General features: G+C 42.3%; 1 protein-coding gene across 1 annotated transcript in view; it reads left to right on the top strand.

Annotated features, from left to right (window-relative positions):
* LOC141053222 (uncharacterized) overlaps window positions 1-21834 on the top strand; it is a 653087-nt gene that overhangs the window by 555013 nt on the left and 76240 nt on the right. The window contains exons 23-24 of the mRNA XM_073550619.1: window positions 13352-13445; window positions 16220-16281. Of these exons, the coding sequence (XP_073406720.1) occupies window positions 13352-13445; window positions 16220-16281 (156 nt within the window). The remainder of the gene's footprint in view (window positions 1-13351; window positions 13446-16219; window positions 16282-21834) is intronic.

Here is a 21834-nt window from a genome sequence, read left to right as displayed (position 1 = left end):
GCTGATAAGTGTGTTGTAGCTTCAAGACAATGAGTGTTTTATCAGCAGGAGTTTATCACTATTGACCAGTCAGAGGACCACGTTCACACGTTCATTATTTGGTTAGTATTTTTCATCAGTGTTTGTAAACCAAAACCAGGAGTGGGTGATAAATGAAGAAGTGGTGACGTGTTTCTATTATACTTTTCCTCTGATTGTTCCACTTCTGGTTTTGACTAAAGCCCCCGTTACACATAGCAATGTCGCTGTAGCATCACCGATTTTGTGACGCAGCAGCGATATTGCTAGCGATATCGCTATGTCTGATACTTACCTCCGACCGGCTCCCCGCTGGTTATCGCTGATCAAGCGAGAACGTCCTGGACCATTTCTCGTCAGGTGCTTCCTGCTGGGCTTCCTGTGGCGCCGACGAGCGACACGTGGACGCGGGCGGGAGGACGTCAGGATCGCCGCGTCTGACAGGTAAGTAGCGACCCCCGACCCCTGCTATGTCGCTGGTGAGATCTGCCTGTGTGGCAGCTCACTAGCGACCACTTAGCGATGCACCAGCGATCCATATCGTTGTCGGGATCGCTAGTGCATCGCTAAGTGTAAGGGTACCCTTACAAATACTGGGGTAAAATACTGACCAATTACTGAACATTTGAATGTGGCCTAACAGCCAGTCTCCACGCACCAACTTAGAGCCAACTGAAAATTAGACATGGTGCATGCAATAGGCAAAACTGATAAAACAAATTCTTCTGAACTGGTAAAAAAAAATCATTTGAAAATACAGGTACCTTTGACTACGTCCGATTTTAGTTCTTCACATTTTTATTAAAGTAGATCGGACTAGTACTGCAAGGTGTCACTTCCCCAGACTAGTTCAGCCTCAGATTCCCTAATTATGACTCCATGACCATAGGGCCCCGTCACACATAGCGATGTAGCAGCGATCCCGACAATGATATGACCTTGTCAGGATCGCTGGTGTGTCGCTACTTGATCGCTGGTGAGTTGTCAAACTACAGCTTCACCAGCGATCAGCACCAGCAACACGCAGGTAACAAGCGACGCACGTCACTTAGTTACCCACCGTGTACCCTAGTTACCAGCGCGCTGGTGCAGGGGGCTGGTAACAAAGGTACACATCGGGTTCTAAGCGGCACTTAGAAACCCGAGGTGTACCTTGGTTACCAGTTCCCTGCACCAGCGCGCTGGTAACTAAGGCACACATCGGGTTTCTAAGCGCTGCGCCGCTTAGAAACCCTCTGTTTACCTTAGTTACCAGCTCCTGCTCGCTGATCTCCCACCTGTCACACGCAGCGATGTGTGCTGGCCAGCGGGAGACCAGCGATCAAAAAAATTGTCCTGTCCATTCCAGGATGATCAGCGATAACCGGCAGGGGGGGGGTCGCTGGTAAGTGTCACACACAGCGATCTCGCTGGTGAGATCGCTGTTGCGTCACAAAACTTGTGACTCAGCAGCGATCTCGCTAGCAAGATCACTACGTGTGACGGGGGCTTTACTGTATGGGAATTGTGCAGGATATCTGTCACAGGAGGACTAGTCTGGGGGAAGTGACACCTTACGGGATTAGTCCTACCTCATTTGCTTTAAAAGCTGGATATTAATAATTCACTTTGCAAATAAAAAAACCTTTACTGTGACAATGAGAACACATCATTAGAATATAGAAGTTAGCTGGAGAATCTACTTCTTCATATCATTATACACTGCTCAAAAAATAAAGGGAACACTTAAACAGCACAATATAACTCAGTCACACTTCTGTGAAATCAACCTGTCCAGTTAAGCGGGAGTCACACATAGCAATCTCGCTAGCGAGATCGCTGCTGAATCACAACTTTTGTGACGTAACAGCGATCTCACCAGCGAGATCGCTGTGTGTGACAGCGATCAGCGAGCGGCCCCCCTGCCGGTATCACTGATCGCTGTAAGAAACCTCTGGACATTTTTTTGGTGGCTGGGCTCCCGCTGGCCAGCACGCATCGCTGTGTGTGACAGGCGGGAGACCAGCGATCAGGTGTAAAAATAGAATTAAAATAAAAAATATTGTTATTCTCACCTTCCGACGTCCTGCGCAGCCATTCTCTCTCCACGCTCCGGTCCCAGTAATCCTTTGCACGAATGACCGCAAGACTTCGCGCTCCCGCGAGACTGTGACTCTCGCTGTCATTCTCGCAAAGGATTACTGGGACCGGAGCGTGGAGAGAGGCAGGATGGCTGCGCGGGATGTCGGAAGGTGAGAATAACAATATTTTTTATTTTAATTCTATTTTTTACAGGGATGGCAAGCGATGCCGGGCGCTCGGCATCTCTTGTGCTGATCGCTGGTGAAGCTGTCTGTGTGACAGCTCACCAGCGATCACATAGTGACTTACCAGCGATCCTGACACCATGATATTGGTGTCGGTATCGCTGGTAAGTCGCTATGTGTGACTCCAGCTTTATGAAGCAAACAGATTGTGAATTAATTTCTCCTGTTGTCCAATTGGAACAGACAGCAGGTAGAAATGATAGGCAATTAGCAAGACAACTCTTGTAAAGGAGACCATTCTTTTGTTCTCATCCTTGTTGGTGGTTTTGGATCGCTTTTGTCATTGCTCTCCTACAGGTACTGTACATTAGCATGAGGCGGTATACAACCCACAGAAGTTGCTCAGGTAGTGCAGCTCATCCAGGATGGCACATCAATGCGAGATGTGGCAAGAAGGTGGCAGACTCTTTACAAACTGCCATGTTTTCCTCCTGCAGATGGACCCTTTAGAAGCAGCTATGTCTTCTTTTAGTATTTACACGAACATCTTATTACACATCTGTCATGTTTATGAATCCGCTTTAGGAAAATTTATAAGAAAGATAGGTTAATCAATTATTTCTTTGTATTCAGAGGAATAGCAACTTGACAGGAAGACAAAACAGATGAAGTATGAGTCCTCCCGAAGTGTGACAAGTCTTCACAAAAGGCTCTATTTACCATTCAGACATTGACTAGAATCCACTGCCCTTCTCTCAATTGGTACAGCCCAGAGATGAGAATCTCCCAGATTTTGGGCCCATGGTGGTAAAGGGAACCTAAAAAAACTAAAACCTGCCTCTCCTTAATACTATGAGAATTCAACTTATTTCCTAATGATATATATTAGAAAAGGTCTACGTTTTCATCCACTGTAACTTCTTATGTTTTCTCAGAACTGATAAATGTTTTTTTACAGATAAAATAGACTTTTTTCTTTCAGTTTTGCAGTATTCTGCCATGAAAATGCTTGGTTGCAAAGTCACCCTTCCTTGGTTTCCAACAGTGAAAACCTTTTTGTTTTTCAGTCACTAGAGATGTGCAGGGGCTTGTTTGTTACATTTCCAGTTGTTTTTTGTTTTTTTTTTATAATTCCCTGTTTGGGATCTATATGACTTTCTTATCTTTTTATTCTATTTTTCTTAGAAGGCAAATAACAAAAAAAACAATGATTTGGCCATTTTTTTTTTCTCATTTTAGCCTTCACCATATTTGGGATAAATATTCTGACATTCTATCATATTGGACACTTACACATGCAGCGATACCAAATATATTCATTTTTAGATTATTTGCATATTCTGGCAAAATGAGGGATCATACGAACTTTTATATATTTTTTAAGCACATCATTTTTTTTTCTTTAATTTTGTAATATACTACAGCATTATTCTAATATTGTAAAATCAACAGGCAATCGGCACAAACATGGCAAGCACAGGGGGCATTTAGTTGGCCTTCCAGCTGCCATGAGCGTGCCATCAGCACAATCCACAAATGTGCGTCCACTAGTTTAGTCTCGTCTATGAGGATAGGCTACTGCAATTGGAACTAGTTGTATAACACATGTACAAGGAAAACGATGGGAGGTATCACTCATGTGCTGCTGAGATAAAATCCTTAAAATCAAATCGTTTATTAGAACAGGTTTACAAGTCAACGCGTTTCGAGGTCACACTGGACCTCTTCATCAGGACTAACCAGAATCCATACTCTGTCGAGAGAGTGTCTACAAAGAGGGGCTTTTTGTCTCTTTTCCATCTTCATGGCTGTTGGCAGTGATTTTGTTGATAACTTTATGGTAGGGATTCCCTAGTATACTGATATCCCTAATAACCTAAAATAGACACCAAATGTGGAGCTGAGCAGGAGTGATGTTGGATGTGAGGATATTCCGCCTTGATCTATCTGTTCTGCATTACTTTTACACTGGGTTTTCAGTTTAGCATGAAACAATATACACGAGATAAAACACCATGAATCCCAATTTATAGTCTAGCAAAATTCCACTGCCCGTGGTTGTTTAATAAATTAGAGGACTGTAGGCGAATCCCTTTAATATTCAAATCCTAAACATATATATATATCTATGTAATGTGCCCATGGTGTAGGCAACCCATTTTGTTGCTGCCTGTTTTTGTCTTTTGTGATACAAATGTCATGGATTTCTAGTTGCCACTTTGCTTTTGTAGTCATAACTGAGGCTTTTGTTACACACGATGAGATTTTGAATGAAAATAAGATGCGAGCATCACAGAAAATCAAATGAAAGGGACCAGTCTCCGGGGAAATGTGTAATCCTTTATTTCGAGCCTAGCTCTCCAGCAGCCCTTAACATATTCACAGCTTATAACAACATATGAAATGGTGTATGTTGTAAGGAAATATCCGCCCGAGCCGTCCTCCTTAGCATGTTTATTTTATGATGAGGCTCCGTTTGAAATGAAGCAGAAGTCTGATAATATGTGCATAGTCTAAATAGCTTGTGTTTATCCTTAGTAGTAATTCTACAGAAGTATAAAACAGAAAAGCTGACTTTTTTTTTGTTCCCTTTCCCTCATATAAACCAGCAAGGGCAAATGACAGCCATGCCTGATGGCTGATATCTTTTATGGTACAGCTGTGACATATTTTATGCATCACAATGAATGATCAAAGATGTCTCTGGAGTCGTACTGTCATGGAATTTTACCCCGTACCCAGTGCATTGCTTTATACCAAGAAGAATAAAAACTGCGAATAGTTAGCTTCCTCTGCCTTCTGATAACACAGAAAGTGCAATATTTGATGGTTGTGTTTTTCTTCTTGTTTTTTTCATCCGTGCCATGTTTATTTAGTCTTCTCTTTTATAATCGTGAACCTGAGTTCACCAGTTCAGGGTACACGGCGATGTGTATCGGCATACGTGTTTACCTGCGTCTAGAGGTGGAGAATAACACAGCAAACTTAAAAATCTATTGCTTGTTTTTTGTTTTTTTTATGTCCTGAGCATGCTGGGAGTTGAAGTGTGTCCTGACATTAAAGCAGAGACAAAAGAGGAAATGCCATTGAGGGAAGGAGCCACCAAAAAAGGATTTCTGTGGTTTAAGAAATTAAATTTGTTATGAATTTCTCCAAAATTTCAGCATCTGGCTAGTGCTGAGCGAAAATGCTCTTTACTCGAGTTTGCTGAGGGTGCTTGGGTATGCACAGAGTATCACAGGTGCTCGAGGGACATGTTTGAGTCCCCACGGCCGCAAGATTTGCAACTGTTAGGCTAGTTTCACATTAGCGTTTTTTAGCGTAGCGCATTGTGCGCATGCATGCGCCATGCGCCCCTATGTTTAACATGGCGGGCGCACGGTCTAGCGTTTGCACGCATTCGTATGCGTTTTCGTGTGCATGCGTTTTCTTTTGTAGTGTGCGCCTAGGCGCGCCCGACGCAACCTGTTGCATTTTTGGGTCCGTCCAACGGCGTAAAAAAAAATGCATGCACACGCTTGCACACGGAATACGACAAAATAACATTACAGTCTATGAGAACGCAGGCGTGCGCTTGGACATGCGCACGCCTGCGTTTGAAATCGCAAGCGTTTTAAGCGTTAACATGGCTAGAAACTGGTTAAAACACATGTGCCTAAAAAACGCAAACACATGCAAAACGCATATGTTTTTTGCATGCATTTCTATTGTGCACGAAGCGCAGTGCTAAAAAACGCTAATGTGAAAGTAGCCTTGGACACCCAAAACACTGCCCGTGTTTGTCAGGCATTCACACGTTTTTGGGCTGTTTAACAGTCGCAAAACATGCAGCCATAGGGACTAGAACATGACACTCAAGCACCCATGATACTCAGTATATACCGAGCACCCTCAACAAAGTTAAGTAATGAGCATTTGCGCTCATCACTATTTCTGGCAAATCTGAGTTTTTGGGGGATTCAGTACACAAAAACTTCCAAAATGGCAGCTAGCTGGCTATCTTCTTTTGATGGCTGTGTGTCATGGGGCAGTAGGGAAAAGGCAGGAGACGTGGAACCTGGGCCCCTGAACTGCCCCTCAGGCTAAGGATGTCTTTCCTTAACTTGGGAGTACACTTGAAGGTAGTGAGGCCCAAGTCCCCGACCTGAACCTATCTCCTGTTTAGCCCTGAGCTAAACCACCAACCCCCTCCCCAGGAGGAGAGACAGGGAATAAAGTGAACTGCACCAAATAACACACAAGGGAAAATAAAACAGACACCACGGGGTTAAAGCAACTAAAAACCCAAACTTAGCTTTATCTAATGCTCCAAGCAGCAGAGGAAGGCACCCGATCAGCATCCAGCAGCATCACCACTGCTTCAAATAAGCTGAACCCCCTCTCCACCAGGTAGGTCCAGTCTTCATCCAGGTTGGTTAGCAAATGACCAGTATTACCAACAGGGAGCAGCAGCAGCTGATTACCTTTTATAGGAAGGAGCGGGGAGGTCACCACCTGCTGACTAATTAAACATGTAGTAACACCAGCGGCCACCGGGGTGCAAAAACCCAGCGGCCGACCAACTACAGTTGTAGTAACACCAGCGGCCACTGGGGGCAAAAACCCAGCAGCCGACCAACTACAGTTGTAGTAACACCAGCGGCCACCGGGGGCAAAAACCCAGCAGCCGACCAACTACAGTTGTAGTAACACCAGCGGCCACCGGGGGCAAAACTCCATATTAACCCCCGAGGCCAGAAAGGAAAAAGGTTTATACAGAGAGTCCAGACTCTGACACAGATCCAAAATGAATTGAGACACTGTGAAGTGATTAAAGCAGCACTTTTTTATTATCATTTTACCACCGGAGTGGTCTCACTAATGTATGTTCCCTGCTTCTAGTATCATACTAACCACCCTCGTCTTCTGCTCCAGTCCTATTCTGCTAGTTATGTCCCACTGGATCTCTCCAATGTTTACTGGGCGAACTGGAAGTCACTTAATAATAATAATCTTTATATAGAGTTAACATATTCCGCAGCGCTTTACAGTTTGGACACATTATCATCACTGTCCCCAATGGAGATCAGAATCTAGATTCCTTATCAGTATGTCTTTGGAATGTGGGAGGAAACCGGAGCACCAAGAGAAAACCCACGCAAACACGGGGAGAGCATACAAAAGGGCCTGTCACACTAAGTGATATCGCCAGCAATATCGCTATAACTTGTGACGTTATAGCGATATTGCTAGCGATATCGCTGTGTCTGATACTTACCTACAACCGCTCCCCCGCTGGTTATCGCTGATTGTGCAAGAACGTCCTGGATCATTTCTCGTCGTCAGCTTCCTGCGGCGCTTCCTGCTGTGACGACGAGCGATGCGTGGAGCCGGGCGGGAGGACGCAGGATCGCCTGGTGTGACAGGTAAGTAGCGACCCCCGTCCCCTGCGATGTCGCTGGTGAGATCTGCCTGTGTGGCAGCTCACTAGCGACCACTTAGCGATGTACCAGCGATCCTGACCGCGTCATATCGCTGGTCGGGATCGCTGGTACATCGCTAAGTGTGACAGTACCTAAACTCCTCAATGTAAGTCTATGAGAGCCCAAACTGTGAGAACTTGTGACTGTTACCTCTGACTTTCCTTAACAGTCCGGAGCTGCAGTCACAAGATGACAGAACAGAACAGGAGCCTTACCTGAGAAAGCTGAAAATTGCGGCTGGGAAGTGTTTTACAAGGGGCTGGGAACAGACATTCATGATACCACTCCAGCAGTATGAGAAAATAAAAAAAAAATTCTGAAATAGTTCTTTAAAAATAATAAATATTTTATTCTCACCTATCCCGTGCACCATTGCAGCTCCACAGTACTTCATGATAGGTATTGTGAGGTAGCGCTGTCATGTAAGTAAGGGGTTCTCGCTTGCAGCGATCGAAAAACACATCCGGCACAGGATTTTCCAACAAATCTTAGTCTATGAGGTTTATTCATCCTTCATAAACCTCCAGCAGCAATATACACAGCATTACAGGAGAGCGTCCATTATAGAGGCTATTTAGCCCCAGGGTTATCTCACCCACGTCAGGGTTCCCATATGGCTGTTTCTCCAGGCCGCAGAAGTCCATTCACTCCTCAGGGACTCTCAGATACTGGCCGCCATTACACACACAGCCGCTCCACAGGCTGATAGTGAGGAGATCCTTCTCCTCACGGGACCTTCCAAACTGGACCAGCCTGGTCCCAGCATTCACTCCATGTGACCTAACCTGGCCACATTATATGGTCCATAGCCACGCCCACCGGGTCACATGACTATGACCTCACCACAGGTCCTTCACACAGACATATATACTTTACAATAGCATTCATAAACATACATATGTCTCTATCTCAAGGTCACCCACCTTGAGATACATAATGGCTCTTCAACCACTCACACTCTTGGGACATCCACACAGCGCCCCCTCGTGGACACAGTGGTCATTACACCACAGTATGTGTATAATGTTTATTATTTTTATTATTTTTAAACCTTTTCCTCCCCATCATTTGTTTTATGTTTTGGGGTTTGGTGAGACTTCAGAGCATAATAAACATTTTTCAGGGCATTTTTGATTTGGGTCCATTTTATTCACTCCAAATCAAATCTGCTCAAAATGAATGTTGTGAGATTTGCTCATCCTACCAACCAATTTTATGCTGCGTCTAAGCAGTTTATAATGATTTTGGTGCCTGACTATGGCATTTTTTTAAGCACCAAATACATTTTATAGATCTTGTCTCTTTACAGCTATACCCCTTCTTGTGAGTGAAGCAGACCCAACAATCAGAAGATCATTGCTGGGCCAGATTCAGAAACTGTAGCTATCCAAACAGTGGCCTCTGTGGGAGAAATGTAGTATAACATGGATGCAATGGGATTGCTTTGCCCAGTCTTCAAAAGCAAGAGTAGCTCTTAGAAGCTCCCCATGTTAGCTAAAAGGGAATACATAAACAGCTGAATTCCCACTATGACGTCCATATTCCCTAATATGAGGAGTTTTCTAAATGACAATATATGACTTTAGTACAGATCTCTTTAAAGCACCACTCCAGCATTTTGTTTTCTTTCAGCGCTGGAGTGGCGCTTTAAATGGAAGTCCCCTGCTCCTGGAGATGTACTTACCCTCCGGCGTCTTCGTTTTTCGGCACCACTGTGGTCCAGTGGCGCCATCTTGTGACAGTATCTTCTGAGTGGCTGGATGTCAGAAGCTACGTCACACGTGCTCAATACAAGTCTATGAGAGATAGAGCGAGGCTTTCATACACTTGTACTGGAAAGGGACCTCCACACAGCTTCGTGAAACACTGGAGCTGCAGGCAGGTCCCTTTTCGCCAGAGATGGACCGGAGCTGCAATGAAAACCCTGGAAGGTGAGTATCATGCAGGGGACTTACAATTAAAGCACCACTCCAGCTGTGCAATAAAAAAACTCACTGGAGTGGTGCTTTAAGGTCTATTTTTAGCGTATACAATCTTATAATAATACCATTGTGGACTTTCCACTGTGGTCGCTACTGTCTTGAAAAAGGTGAGGATATGCCTCCCAATTCACTCTGCACTGATATCAGAGCATTAATTGGCATGCTGTAGGTTTCAATGCTGTGGGTGCGATCTATTTATACTGCAGATTTTCTCCGCAGCCTGGGAGTGATATGTAGAGAAATCTCATTCACAATTCATAATGTGCAACAGTTTTTTTTCACAGCCAAATCCCCTGCGTATTCGCCCGTACCCTAAAATGCTGAAATAATACAATGCTAACTCTGACGTCCAGTGTCAGTCTGGAATGGGGAGGTTAAAGTGTTAAATTAATGAGCATCTGTTCAGCACTAATCTTATTTCACACTTTGCCGTGTACATATGGATGCGCCATACTGTGTGATCGCTCTCACTGTCTTCATAAAACAAGCGGAATACTATACGTTTAATTTACTTTTCTCTTGGCTGCAGACTATTGTGATGTATGGAAGCGGACATCCCATAACTACTTTCACAGGATGTATTCAAACATATGGATTTTCGGGATATCACTCTTATAAATCAGGCTATCTCAGCTGGCAGGAATGTGCGAGTCCATGTGGCTGAAGGACAATATCTAAGTAATAGGCTATTGAAACAGGATGTTAGGAAAACATGAAACAAATAAAGAATTAGCTGTTAATACTCAGAAGATGAATTTTACAGGTCCTACTTCATCCACTCCTATAAATGTTTCATATTTCGTGTTTAAGAAGGGGACCGCTGAAGTTTACAACAGGAAAGATTATGATGTCATCAGGTTTTATGGGGGGGCTTTGCCTGCGCTTAAGTGCTTTTATTAAAGTTCATTATAGCTAAACTCCCTCTGTCACATTGGTTTTTGGACTTGGCAAAGCGCACAGTGCGAGCGCTGGGCATGGCGGCTTGTTATATAACTTTCACTGTTTGTTAAAAAAAAAAAAAGTAAAACAACAATCAAAGTTTACACAAAGAAACAAATGCGAGTGGTATAATACAACTGCTCCAAGGACTGGAGAAACCAGGGTCATAAATTATGTATTCGGAGAAGTGCTTCCAGCTTTTGTGTTTCTAATATACAGATCCTTTGGCCTTGCTTTTGATTTATAGTGAGCTTCAGATGTAAGTAGAAAATACAAATAATACAAAGAAGGCTACATATACAATATATGTGACACGCCGCCTGCCTCCTCCCGCTGCTCTTCAGACTCTATAAATTTTTCATATTGTCAACACAAACTTGTGGCCTGATGTTACTATCCTGTAATGACCATTGCATTTTATGCATTTTGATGAGTGTCTTTTTTTTACATTTCTCTTTTCCAGTTCTCTTTTTGTGTACTACATAACTATGTAATATTATAATAATCAGTCATTTATTAAATGGTCTAATGTGCACTTTTTATCATATAGAGAAAAACCTCTAGTCACATTTATTACAATTATCCAACAGCTGACACAATTCAAGTTTTATTTTTTATAATTAAGTATTTGTTTCTGAAAGTTTTGAAAGTTAAGGTTTAATTTTAGCCTTAAAGTGGTTGTCCACTACTTGGTAAACCCCTTCTGAATCCCTATGTTTTCACCCCTGTAAAATAATAACAGCTATACTCGCCCCCTGAAATGGTGTCAGCAGTGGCTGTCCCTGGGATCATGTGACATTATTATATCATGCGATCCCTGCGGCGATCAGTGCTGGATTCACTCTCCTTTCCTTTGGACAAATTAAGGCATCCAGAGTAAGTGAGAGAGCAGCCTTTACTCTGAGTTCCTTTGGAGGTCAATTACATCCGTAGGACATGAGAGGGAAGTCAGTACTCGTTGGCCGAAGGGATCGCGTGACATTATTATGCCCAGGAAGAGCCAGTACTAACACCGCTAGAAACATGGCGGGGAAACATAGGGATTGAGAAGGGGTTGTCGGCGTAGTGCACAATTCCTTTAACTTTAATAAAAGCCATTGTATATGTACCTTAAGCATGGGAAAGTTTAATGAAAAGTTAAAGGGTTTGTCCACTTTCCAGTCAGATTTCTGTTCTGATATAACCAAATACTGTTGGTCAACTCTTTAACCCTCCACTGAATTTTTATAGTCAATATTGCCCATGGAGAATGTGAACTGTGTTGATGTCACCATCCATCGGAAGGAATACTGTAGCAGGTTAAGGACAGCAGAGGCCGCCGTCACATGAGTAAATACTATGGATGGGAACACAATGCTGTTTACAAAGCTGGTTGTCTTGAAATTCTGTCTTTTTTTACTGTCATTTTCCACTAGTGTTTTTCGCACTCCATTGAATGATGAAGACAACACTTGTGATTTTTGTAAGCAAAAACAATCTAAAAACACTCCAAAAATTTTTTGCTTGTCTTTTGAGCTTTTCCTTTGACTTGTATTGTAAAGTACAGAATGTCTTCCAAGACAATAATGGCAGAAGAATGGACATGTCACTTCTTTTAATCACTTGATGTTTTTAGAAACCTAAAGCAGCCAAAAAGCGTTCACAAGTCTGAACATACAGATCGGAAGTTGTCTTATATATAGAAATGCGTATGTTCTTTGTTTTAACCATTTTCTCATAGGCTTTTAAGGTGGTTTCCATTGTGGAATCCTCCTGAAAAAGATGTCCTGTGCACTTACACTTAAAAGGTTTGGGAAATTTGATTAGAAATTTGCTGAGGAGGAGGCCGTAACTGTACAGAGGGCTAATTTAGAGTCTAAACTTTTTATGGATCTAATAAAATGTCTTTAATCAGAAAATGTATAAAGATATGCATCTATGACAATCCCATAAACATTTCACTAGCTGGCTTTTCTACCTCCCTCCTTCTCTCTCTGTGCCACTCACAGTCTGCATTGCGTCAGTTAGGACTTGTTCACATGCTGCATTTTTTTCCGCTTTTTTCTTCATGCTTTCGAAGGTAAAAATGCTGCACATTACAGTACCAGCAAATGAGAATTATATTACTGAAATCTCATGCCCACGCTGCTTATTTTTTCCATACGGATTCTAAATATGAAAGCGGTATTTGAAATCTGCAGAATGTCAATGCCTTCAGCATTTTTGCAGAGTTTTTAACCTATTCAAATGAATAAGAAAAAATGCAGCACAAGTAAAAGCGTATGTGTTTTATTAGGCAATTTTGTTACCAAAACCGTTTTTTGTTGCAGAAAAATTTGCTTGGAAATACTCAACACGTGCAAATAACTGAGTCAGTGAAAGATGTAACTGTGACATCACTGTGTGAAACATCCTGGAAGGGCAATAGGGAAGATATAGTGGGGTAGAGTTATTAGGGTCAGTGCTCCAGAATTCTGGCTTGTCAGTAGGGTGCATGGAACCAAACCCTGACATTGTGAGCATCGAGTAGATAGTTTAAGGCTGTGTTCACATGTAGTGACCTCAGTCTGTTTTTTTAACCAAGATCACAATAGAACTACTGTATTCTTTTACTATCATTTTTGAAAATTGTGGCAGAAAAATGCAACATGATGTATAATAGATTATTGGTAAAGTATGTATATATATATTTAGAATAACATGCATATTGATTTTTTTTCCGCAGCAACTTCCAAAAAAGAGAAGAGATCTTGTCTGCAGTGGTAAACAGACTTAGATCAGAAATGGAAGAGACGAAAAATGAAAGTAAACACTTAAAGGTAGTGATGTCTTTCTAAATGAAAACTCAATGAATTGCTTTGTTACTGCTTAAAAATATGTGAAAGTGTTTTTCCCATCTGCATTCATGAGATTATTTGAAACTGCGTGTTAAAACAAGCACTTTTGTAGTTTACTATTTATTAAAATTCCACTACATTTTCCTAATAAATACATATATTTTTTTGTTTAGCTTGTTGCCTAGGTTTCCAGCCACCGCTGTAGTCTACCAGCGTTGACTGACCAAGCACAATTTTTACAAGCTCTTTTCTCTTGCGCGCATAGTCACTGCACTGAAGCTGGCTGGGATTGCTCCAGCGCACTGCTAGCACTGATTCCAGCTCGCTTTTGCATCATTGTGCCATACAGCAGCATCAGGAGTGCCCAGTTAAAGGGGTGGTCTGAAACTAACATTTGTTTCAATCCTAAATGTTTGTCTATTTAATGTATAATCTACCGTATATACTCGAGTATAAGCTAACCCGAGTATAAGCTGAGGCCCCTACTTTTGCCACAAAAACTGCGAAAACTTATTGACTCGAGTATAAGCCGAGGGTGGTAAATGCAGCAACTACTGGTAAATTTAAAACATAAAAATAGATACCAATAAAAGGTAAATTAATTGAGACATCAGTAGGCTAAATGCTTTTGAATATCCATATTGAATCAAGAGCCCCATATCATGCTCCATAAAGTTCATGATGGGTCCCATAAGATGCTCCATACAAAAAATATGCCCCATATAATGCTGCACATAGGATGATGGATGCATAAGATGCTCCATACATAATATGCCCCATATAATGCTGCACAAAGGATAATGTTGGCCCTATAAGATGCTCCCTACAAAATATGCCCCATATAATGCTGCACATAGGATGATGGACGCATAAGATGCTCCATACATAATATGCCCCATATAATGCTGCACAAAGGATAATGGTGGCCCTATAAGATGCTCCATACAAAATGCCCAATTATGCCCATATAATGCTGCTCAAGCTGCTGCTGCCATTTAAAAAAAAAATGACATACTCACCTCTCGTCGCTGTGGGCCAGGTGCCGGTGTCCTGAGCAGGCGGGGACACCGGCGTGCTATAGGGGCCAGGTGCCGGTGTCGCCGCTGGCTCAGGCCCACGGCACTGGCGATATTTACCAGTCCCCGCTCCATCGCTGCCCGCCGCTCTGTCTTCCGGGTCTCTTTCCAGTAACGTTCAGGCAGCAGAGGGCGCGGCATGCACTAACTACGTCATCGTGCCCTCTGACCTGAGTTGGGCTTGTTTAGCTTAGAAAAAAGACGTTTCAGAGGAGATCTCATTTACATGTATAAATATATGTGTGGTCAATACAAAGGATTGGAACATGACTTCTTCCTTCCAAAGACCATACTTAGAACTAGGGGGCACTCATTACGGGTGGAAGAAAGGCGATGCCAACAGCTAAGTAGGAAAGGGTTCTTTACAGTTACAGCAGTCAGACTGGAATACCCTACAAGAGGTAGTAATGGCTGACACTATAACAGCTTTTAAAAAAGGGCTGGATGATTGTGGGTTGTAGATAATTTAGTGACAATTGGTGGAGAAAGATTGAATTTGATAGACCTACTTCTTCTTTCAACCTTTGTAACTATGAATGTCCAAGTATGCACTGGGGCTCTCAAACAAAGGATCATTAAACAGGAAGCAGGTAAAAATAAGCAGTTAGGTAGTATAGTGAGGGAATGATAGGGAATTTTTAATTAAAGTGTATGGGAAAAGAGATTAGATAAAATAGGCAATCATTTAAGATTAAATGTAGGGTAAATGTTTGTTTCGGACCACACCTTTAAGGCCAATGGGGCACCAATGCAGCTCATCAATCAAGCAGGAGCGCATGTCCTTCACCATGGAAGTCACTGGCTGGGGCGTGATACTCTTTTGCGTCAACCCATCAAATATACATTGTACAGTGCAAATAGAGATGTCATCAGCATATTTACTATGGTTGGTTGTTTTTTTTAAATTAAATTTTCACTTTCAGTCAATAATGTGGCTGATGGTCCTGTTCATAAAAGAATATCGGAGGTTCCAGTTGCAAATGAGTTAAATAGTTGATCAATCCCACTCACGGACTAAATCCAATCACTTCCTATTCACTTCCATAGGAGCTGAGCTGCAGTACCGGGTATGACCACTAGACTGTACGGAGGTGTGCTGATCATTGGTTCTTTACCTTTGTGTACATCTGGCCACCACCAGCGCTGAAAACGGTGGGGTCACCAATATCGATTAGTGGACAACCCCTTAATAGCGTCAGTGACCTACTGAGAAATTGCACCTTCTTGTGTCTGAGGACCACAGTGAAAATGTGAATATCTCATAAATATCTAGTGGCCCGATTACTTCTGGGCTTTGTTGCTGAAGTGGTTTTTCAGATGAAAATGAGTTAATACAGCACTTTAGTATTTCTTTTAAAGAATGAATGAGGATATTGGTGGGGAAGCAACAAATTTAACAAGAAAAGGGTCATTGCAAAAGTAGAATATTTCACGTCATTGTAGCAAAAATCAGTTTTGCCTCCATAACCTGCTTTAGCTGTGCAAAAAAAAAATTTTTTTTCGTCATGTCAGGAATGAATTTTATGTTTAGAAATCAACATTTGATGCATTTCTAGACAAGGTAATATTTTTCATCTCGAAATTTGTGGAGAGAAAAAAAAAAATAAAAAGCTCTCGCAAGCCTTAAAATCTGCCTTTTTTAAATGCTGAAAGCAATTTCATGTTTTTCGGTTTGTATAGGAAAGTGGTGTTGAACAGCGAGCAGTACTTTCAGAACTTAAAAGACAGCTGGAAACACAAGAGTAAGTCCCCGCATGCTTTTATTTCATTTGATTGTCTGATCTGCGCCGAATTTCATTCTACAAAACATCCCGGAGCATCGCTAATAACAGGGAATACAGTCAGAGATGCAGATCCCTCCCATTGTTACTGCCGTGGATATGCATGAGATCGGCAGCCCCTCAGCCATACATTTTCTGTTTTTTGTTTTTTTTTTTTTGGGGGGGGGGATTTTCTGCAGGCAATAAGAATCACATTAAACAAGAATACTGAATAAGCAAACTCAAGATCTCTATTGTAGTCCTGGCAATGGCGGCAGTTCTGCATGTATGTTATGGGCAAGGAGTAGGTGACCACCTTGTTCCCTCGTGAGCTTGAGATAGGCACAATTTAAAAAAAAAACAATAAACCTAAAAAACAATTTTGAGCATTTGCCAGTATAAAGGAGAATATTTGAGATTGATGTGTGTCTGACAGTTGTTATTGCCAAGGGGGAGGGGCATATTTTGAAACCATCACATTTGACACCAAATGAGCTTATCCCTCTGCTAATTGGTAAATTGGTTATGTTCAGTAATTGCCTATAAACTAGAATTAGTATGAATTAATTATATATGATCTGCCACATGGACATGTCTGTTTTATTGAATGACTGACTGATTTAACAATAAATAAAAAATTGTGGAGCTGCTTTCTTTGAACTATATGTTGTGCCGTTCCTCTGTTATTCCTCTGGTTGTTACCAGCTGGGGGTGTATCCATGCACAGACAGACACAATCCAATCAATGCTAACATTGCGTGACTATGTAGTCGCATGCCCCTTCTACCAGAGATGTGGTAACACCCAATTGTCTGTTTATTCACAAATATCCAGAAGGACGTGTGAGATGTGTGTCGGCTCACCAGGATGCTATAAATGTGAATGCCTGTTTCCCGCATCAGTATATTACTGTACCTGTTGTAAATAGATTTGCTCATCTACAGTAATGTTGTTATTTGGTCACAAGATGTCGCTGTTGCCTAAACATTACTGAAAGACTGTGAGATGCATGAAAAATGTCAGAGGTGGGGCTACAACCTGAGTGATGTGAAACACAGGAAGAGGAAGTACGGCCATCTTAAGGGCAGTCTGGATTTATTCAGAATAAAGAGAAGGGAATCCAACGACATCCTCTTGTGGAAGCATCCCACTGAGACCAGAGCAGTGGGAGATTGGAGCTGGTCGTGTCTGTGACCAGAACCTGTCTAGATGTGAGGAGATTCCAGCCAGGAGCACTACTGAGAGAAGGAAAAGGATGGGAAATAGCGTGATAGGCATTGGACGCCTCTGAAGAGTTAAGATATAATTATCAATGCTACCGGTCGCCTGCTTGAGGGGCCGCACATCCGTTGGTACACACTGATTGTTTGTCTGGAGCAGACGGGTCTGTAAGAAAAGCTAAGGCCCACTGTGCCACCGTGGTGGGTAGGCATGCACGCACCTCACTACATTCTGACTGGCACATCCAAGATAGTGTGAATGTGCAATATGGCTTCTGGATATTAGGATATAATGACACGCTTTGTACATTATTTGGCCAAATCATGCCTGCCCTTCAGCCAACGTCAAGGTGGTCTCAAAAACTGATGAGTCCCTACATATCAATGTGAATACCTCTCTTGGGCTGATGTCTGAATTCCTTGGTGAATGTGGACATCTCTTTCAGTAGAGCCTTCATTTATGGGTAAATACTAACCTGCTGTAATTAAAATCACCACATATTGAAGGGTGGAATGCTCGGTCAGTAAGCTAACATAGAAATAACAAAAAACTGATTGGTACATCCAAGATAGTGTGAATAGGTGCACAACACGATTAGCTACCTCCATGTACAATATACAAAAAAAGGTTCCACTCTATCGTGCTAAATCATGTCAATATGAATAGAGCAATACGGCTTCTGAATATTAGTTAAAAAATGAGACGCCTTGCACATTATTTGGCCAAAACATGCCTGCCCTTCAACCAACCTGAAGGTGGTCTCAAAAACTGACGGGTCACTACGTATCAATGTGAATACCTCTCTAACACTCTGCCCTTCAACATGTGAATTTAATTATAGCAGGTTCCTACTTACCCTTAAATACAGTCTTTACTGAGAGAGGTATCCACATTCACCCAGGAATTCAGACATCAGCCTATATGCTGAAATATTCATATTTCATATATTTCATCTTGACATGCTTTAGCACAATAGAGTACAACCTTTTTTTGTATACCTTGCTACATTCTTGCTCCAAAATACTCAAGGCTGAGATAGAGCCTGTAGTTAGATAGATGGGTGTTATGAATGGGTCACCGAGGAGGATAGCAGGACCAGGCTAAGCCACCAGAAAACCAGAGAGGTTGGTAACTAAGTGGATTGCAGACCCCTGATCCTATCCACACAACTAGCAGTAGCCGTGGAGCGTACCTACGATGCCCTAGACACCTCGGCACAGCCGGAGAGCTAACTAGCCTAAAGCAAGAAAGGTGAAATCTATACTGCCCCGGAGCAGACCCCTAAGGAATAGATAGCCCCCAAATATATATTGTCGGTGAGACAAGATGAAAAGACAAACACAGGCAGAAAAATAGACTGAGCAAATGATGGGGCCCAAACTGACTAGACAGGAAAGGAAAGACACTGTCTGCAATCACGCAAAAAACCCTGAAAAATCCAACATGCCTGATGCACAAAAAACACTTAAGTCACAGGACTTCGCCCCCACTATTTCAGCACTCTGGTATATACTGACAGCAAAGCAAAAAGAGACCAATATAACGGGACAGAACAAACTGGCACAAGCAGTAACATATGGGCGGTGATCCAGCACAGCCCCAGCAGAAGCAAGCTGACCCGTACAAAGCAGAGACAGACAAAACCAGATCAAATGCAAAAAGATTAGCAAATGAACCACTTAGCTGCACCATGCAGGAACAGAGCAGGAGACATCAGACCTCAGAAGGCACAGGAAGAAAATCACCAGCAGGGATTGAAGGAAGTCAACTGTCTTAAATAATCCATTCAGAAACCCCAGATCTCCAATCATCATCATCATTATCAGGTAGCAAGCCTCTGTCAATCTGACCAGCTCCACTACCTTCAGTAACCACTAGAGGGAGCCCAGAAAGGGAATTCACAACAGATGGGCATATTGACTGTGTCAGGCCACTTTTAGTGCCAAAATCAGTGTCCTCAACGTCCGGATTTGCTGCAACATTTCCTTTTTGTTCCTTTGTTCTTTAACTAAGAATCCTAATCCACGCCTAGGTGCTGATACGGCACACAATGGACTTCAGACCAAGCTTTAACTTGTTTTTCTTTCAAGAGACAGTTTCTGAGGACCATTATAGTTGGTTAACTGTTAAGGTATTTTGGGTATAGTTGAGGACGGACTATTCCTTTGAGTTCATTGAAGTCACATCGGGACGGGGAAGGGATATTTGGTTGGGTATAGAGGTTATTGATTGTAAGATTATTAACTGTTGTCCTGTACCGCATGCAAGCCCTTATGATACACTCATATAATTGTCCCAATTCCCAGGGTGTTAGGCTGGTTTCACACTTGTGTTTTTTAACGCTTGCTCCCCTATATTTAACATGGGTGCGCATGGTCTAGCGCATGCACGCGTTCGTATGCGTTTTCGTGCGCATGCGTTTTTTTGTAGTGCGCGCCGAACGCAACCTGTTGCATTTTTGGTCCGTCCGACCTGTCTTAAAAAAATGCATATGCACGTTAGCGCACGGAATGCGCAAAAAAACAGCATTACAGTATATGGGAACGCATGCATGCACTAGGACATGCGCACGCTTGCGTTTAAAATCACATGCATTTTTTGAGTTAACATGGTGACAAACTGGTTAAATCGCATGCGCAAAAAAACAGCAAACGCATGATGCGTTTTTGCATGCGTTTGGTAAGCGCACGAGGCGCAGCGCAAAAAACGCTAGTGTGAAACTAGCCTTAACAGGTAACAGGCAGCTGGTTTAGACAGGCACGTCAGTAGGTAGATCTATAAAAAGTATAGTACTAGGTACAGATTATTTGGGCACCACACTGTACAGCACAAAGTCTCAGCCTCTCTGCTGAATGTAGGTGTAAGGTTTTGAATGTTTTCTATATTCTGGTTGAGTCATCCCCATAAATAAGTAAAATAATTACAGTGAGTGATCTGTGTAGGAGTTGGTTTTGTTGCCCATGACTTTGCTGTATCCTGAGGAACACACCCCGGTACATGACTTACAGAAGAACCAAGAAACAGTGCAGAGTTTTATTTTGTGTAGACCGCATTTACTTATTATACATGTCAAGGGAGTTACAGGTCTTTTTTCATGGGGTTTTCCAGCTTCTTAAAAAACTACATAAAGTACATATTAGGAGTAAAGGTTAGAAAACATTACAGAGTCAGTCAGGAGGGGGCTGACCTAATCATCAGTTGGATCTATCTGAGGTGACCTGTTATGCATTAGGACTTCCTTATAACTGAAGAATAGATCTCACTGCTTTATAGATAAATCCAAAGAGTAACAGGGTGTCTCCCAATAGGTCTTATTTTACACTGCGAATATAATGTACATTTTCCTCTGATGGATACGCTAACTAGATCCATAGGCCCATTCACTAGACAGAGGCTTTTGATCTCCTGGCTGGCATATGTCTGTTTTTTTTCTTGATTGTATAAAATAGCACTGCAATTCCATACAGAAGCATCCAGTAAAATGGTTGATGGATGGATCACAACTAACATACTTTTAAAATACATTTCAGGAACTTGTGTTCACATATATTGTCTATGAATGACTATTGCCACTCAGTGGCATCCGTCAAACATGTATAATCAGAGTTTTCATCTGGAAATTCCTCTGACTTCAGCCTTGGAGGCATGCTACAGACATGGTGCAAATGTACACTGGCCAAACTTGTGTACATATATAAATGTGTCTATTTTATGTGCCTAACAGTAGATTAATGTATATATACATCTATATGAATGTGTTAAAGGGAATCTGTCACCAGGGTTTTGCTACCTCATCGGAGAACAGCTTAATGTAGGAAAGAGATCCTGACTCCAACCATGTATCACTTAGTTTACTGGGTGCAGTGGCTGTGGCACAATTAGTTTTTCGATGTAGCAGGACTCAGAAAGCTAACCCTACCCATACCAGGCTCACTATGTAAATTGCATACCGACAGTGAGCTGCTTATCAGAGAGGGGCGTGCTCAGTCGGTCCTTTGAAACCAAGTCCAGCAATGATAATATCCTGGTAATAAAACCTTCATTGTAAGTAAACAGCAGCATACAGCCTGATAGATAACACCTGACCACTGCTCCGTTGATTTTCTGTGGGGCTGCCAGATAAAGCCTAGTGCATTGCTCAGCAGCCCCATAAGGAGTGAATAGAGTGGCAAGTCAAGCATATGTACCATCGCACCAATCTAACGGGAATAAAAGTGCCCAACTCTGACGATCTTTGCAGGTCTCAACAGTTAGACTACCGCTTATCAACAGGTTATCGCCTTGTTTTCATTGGGCAAATCCCTTTAAGCCCAA

Source organism: Dendrobates tinctorius, unplaced genomic scaffold (assembly GCF_039654945.1).
Source record: "Dendrobates tinctorius isolate UK_male_01 unplaced genomic scaffold, ASM3965494v1 ptg000165l, whole genome shotgun sequence".
Lineage (NCBI taxonomy): Eukaryota > Metazoa > Chordata > Amphibia > Anura > Dendrobatidae > Dendrobates > Dendrobates tinctorius.
Note: the sequence above shows the minus strand (reverse complement) of the source record. Positions and strands in the feature narration are given on the sequence as shown.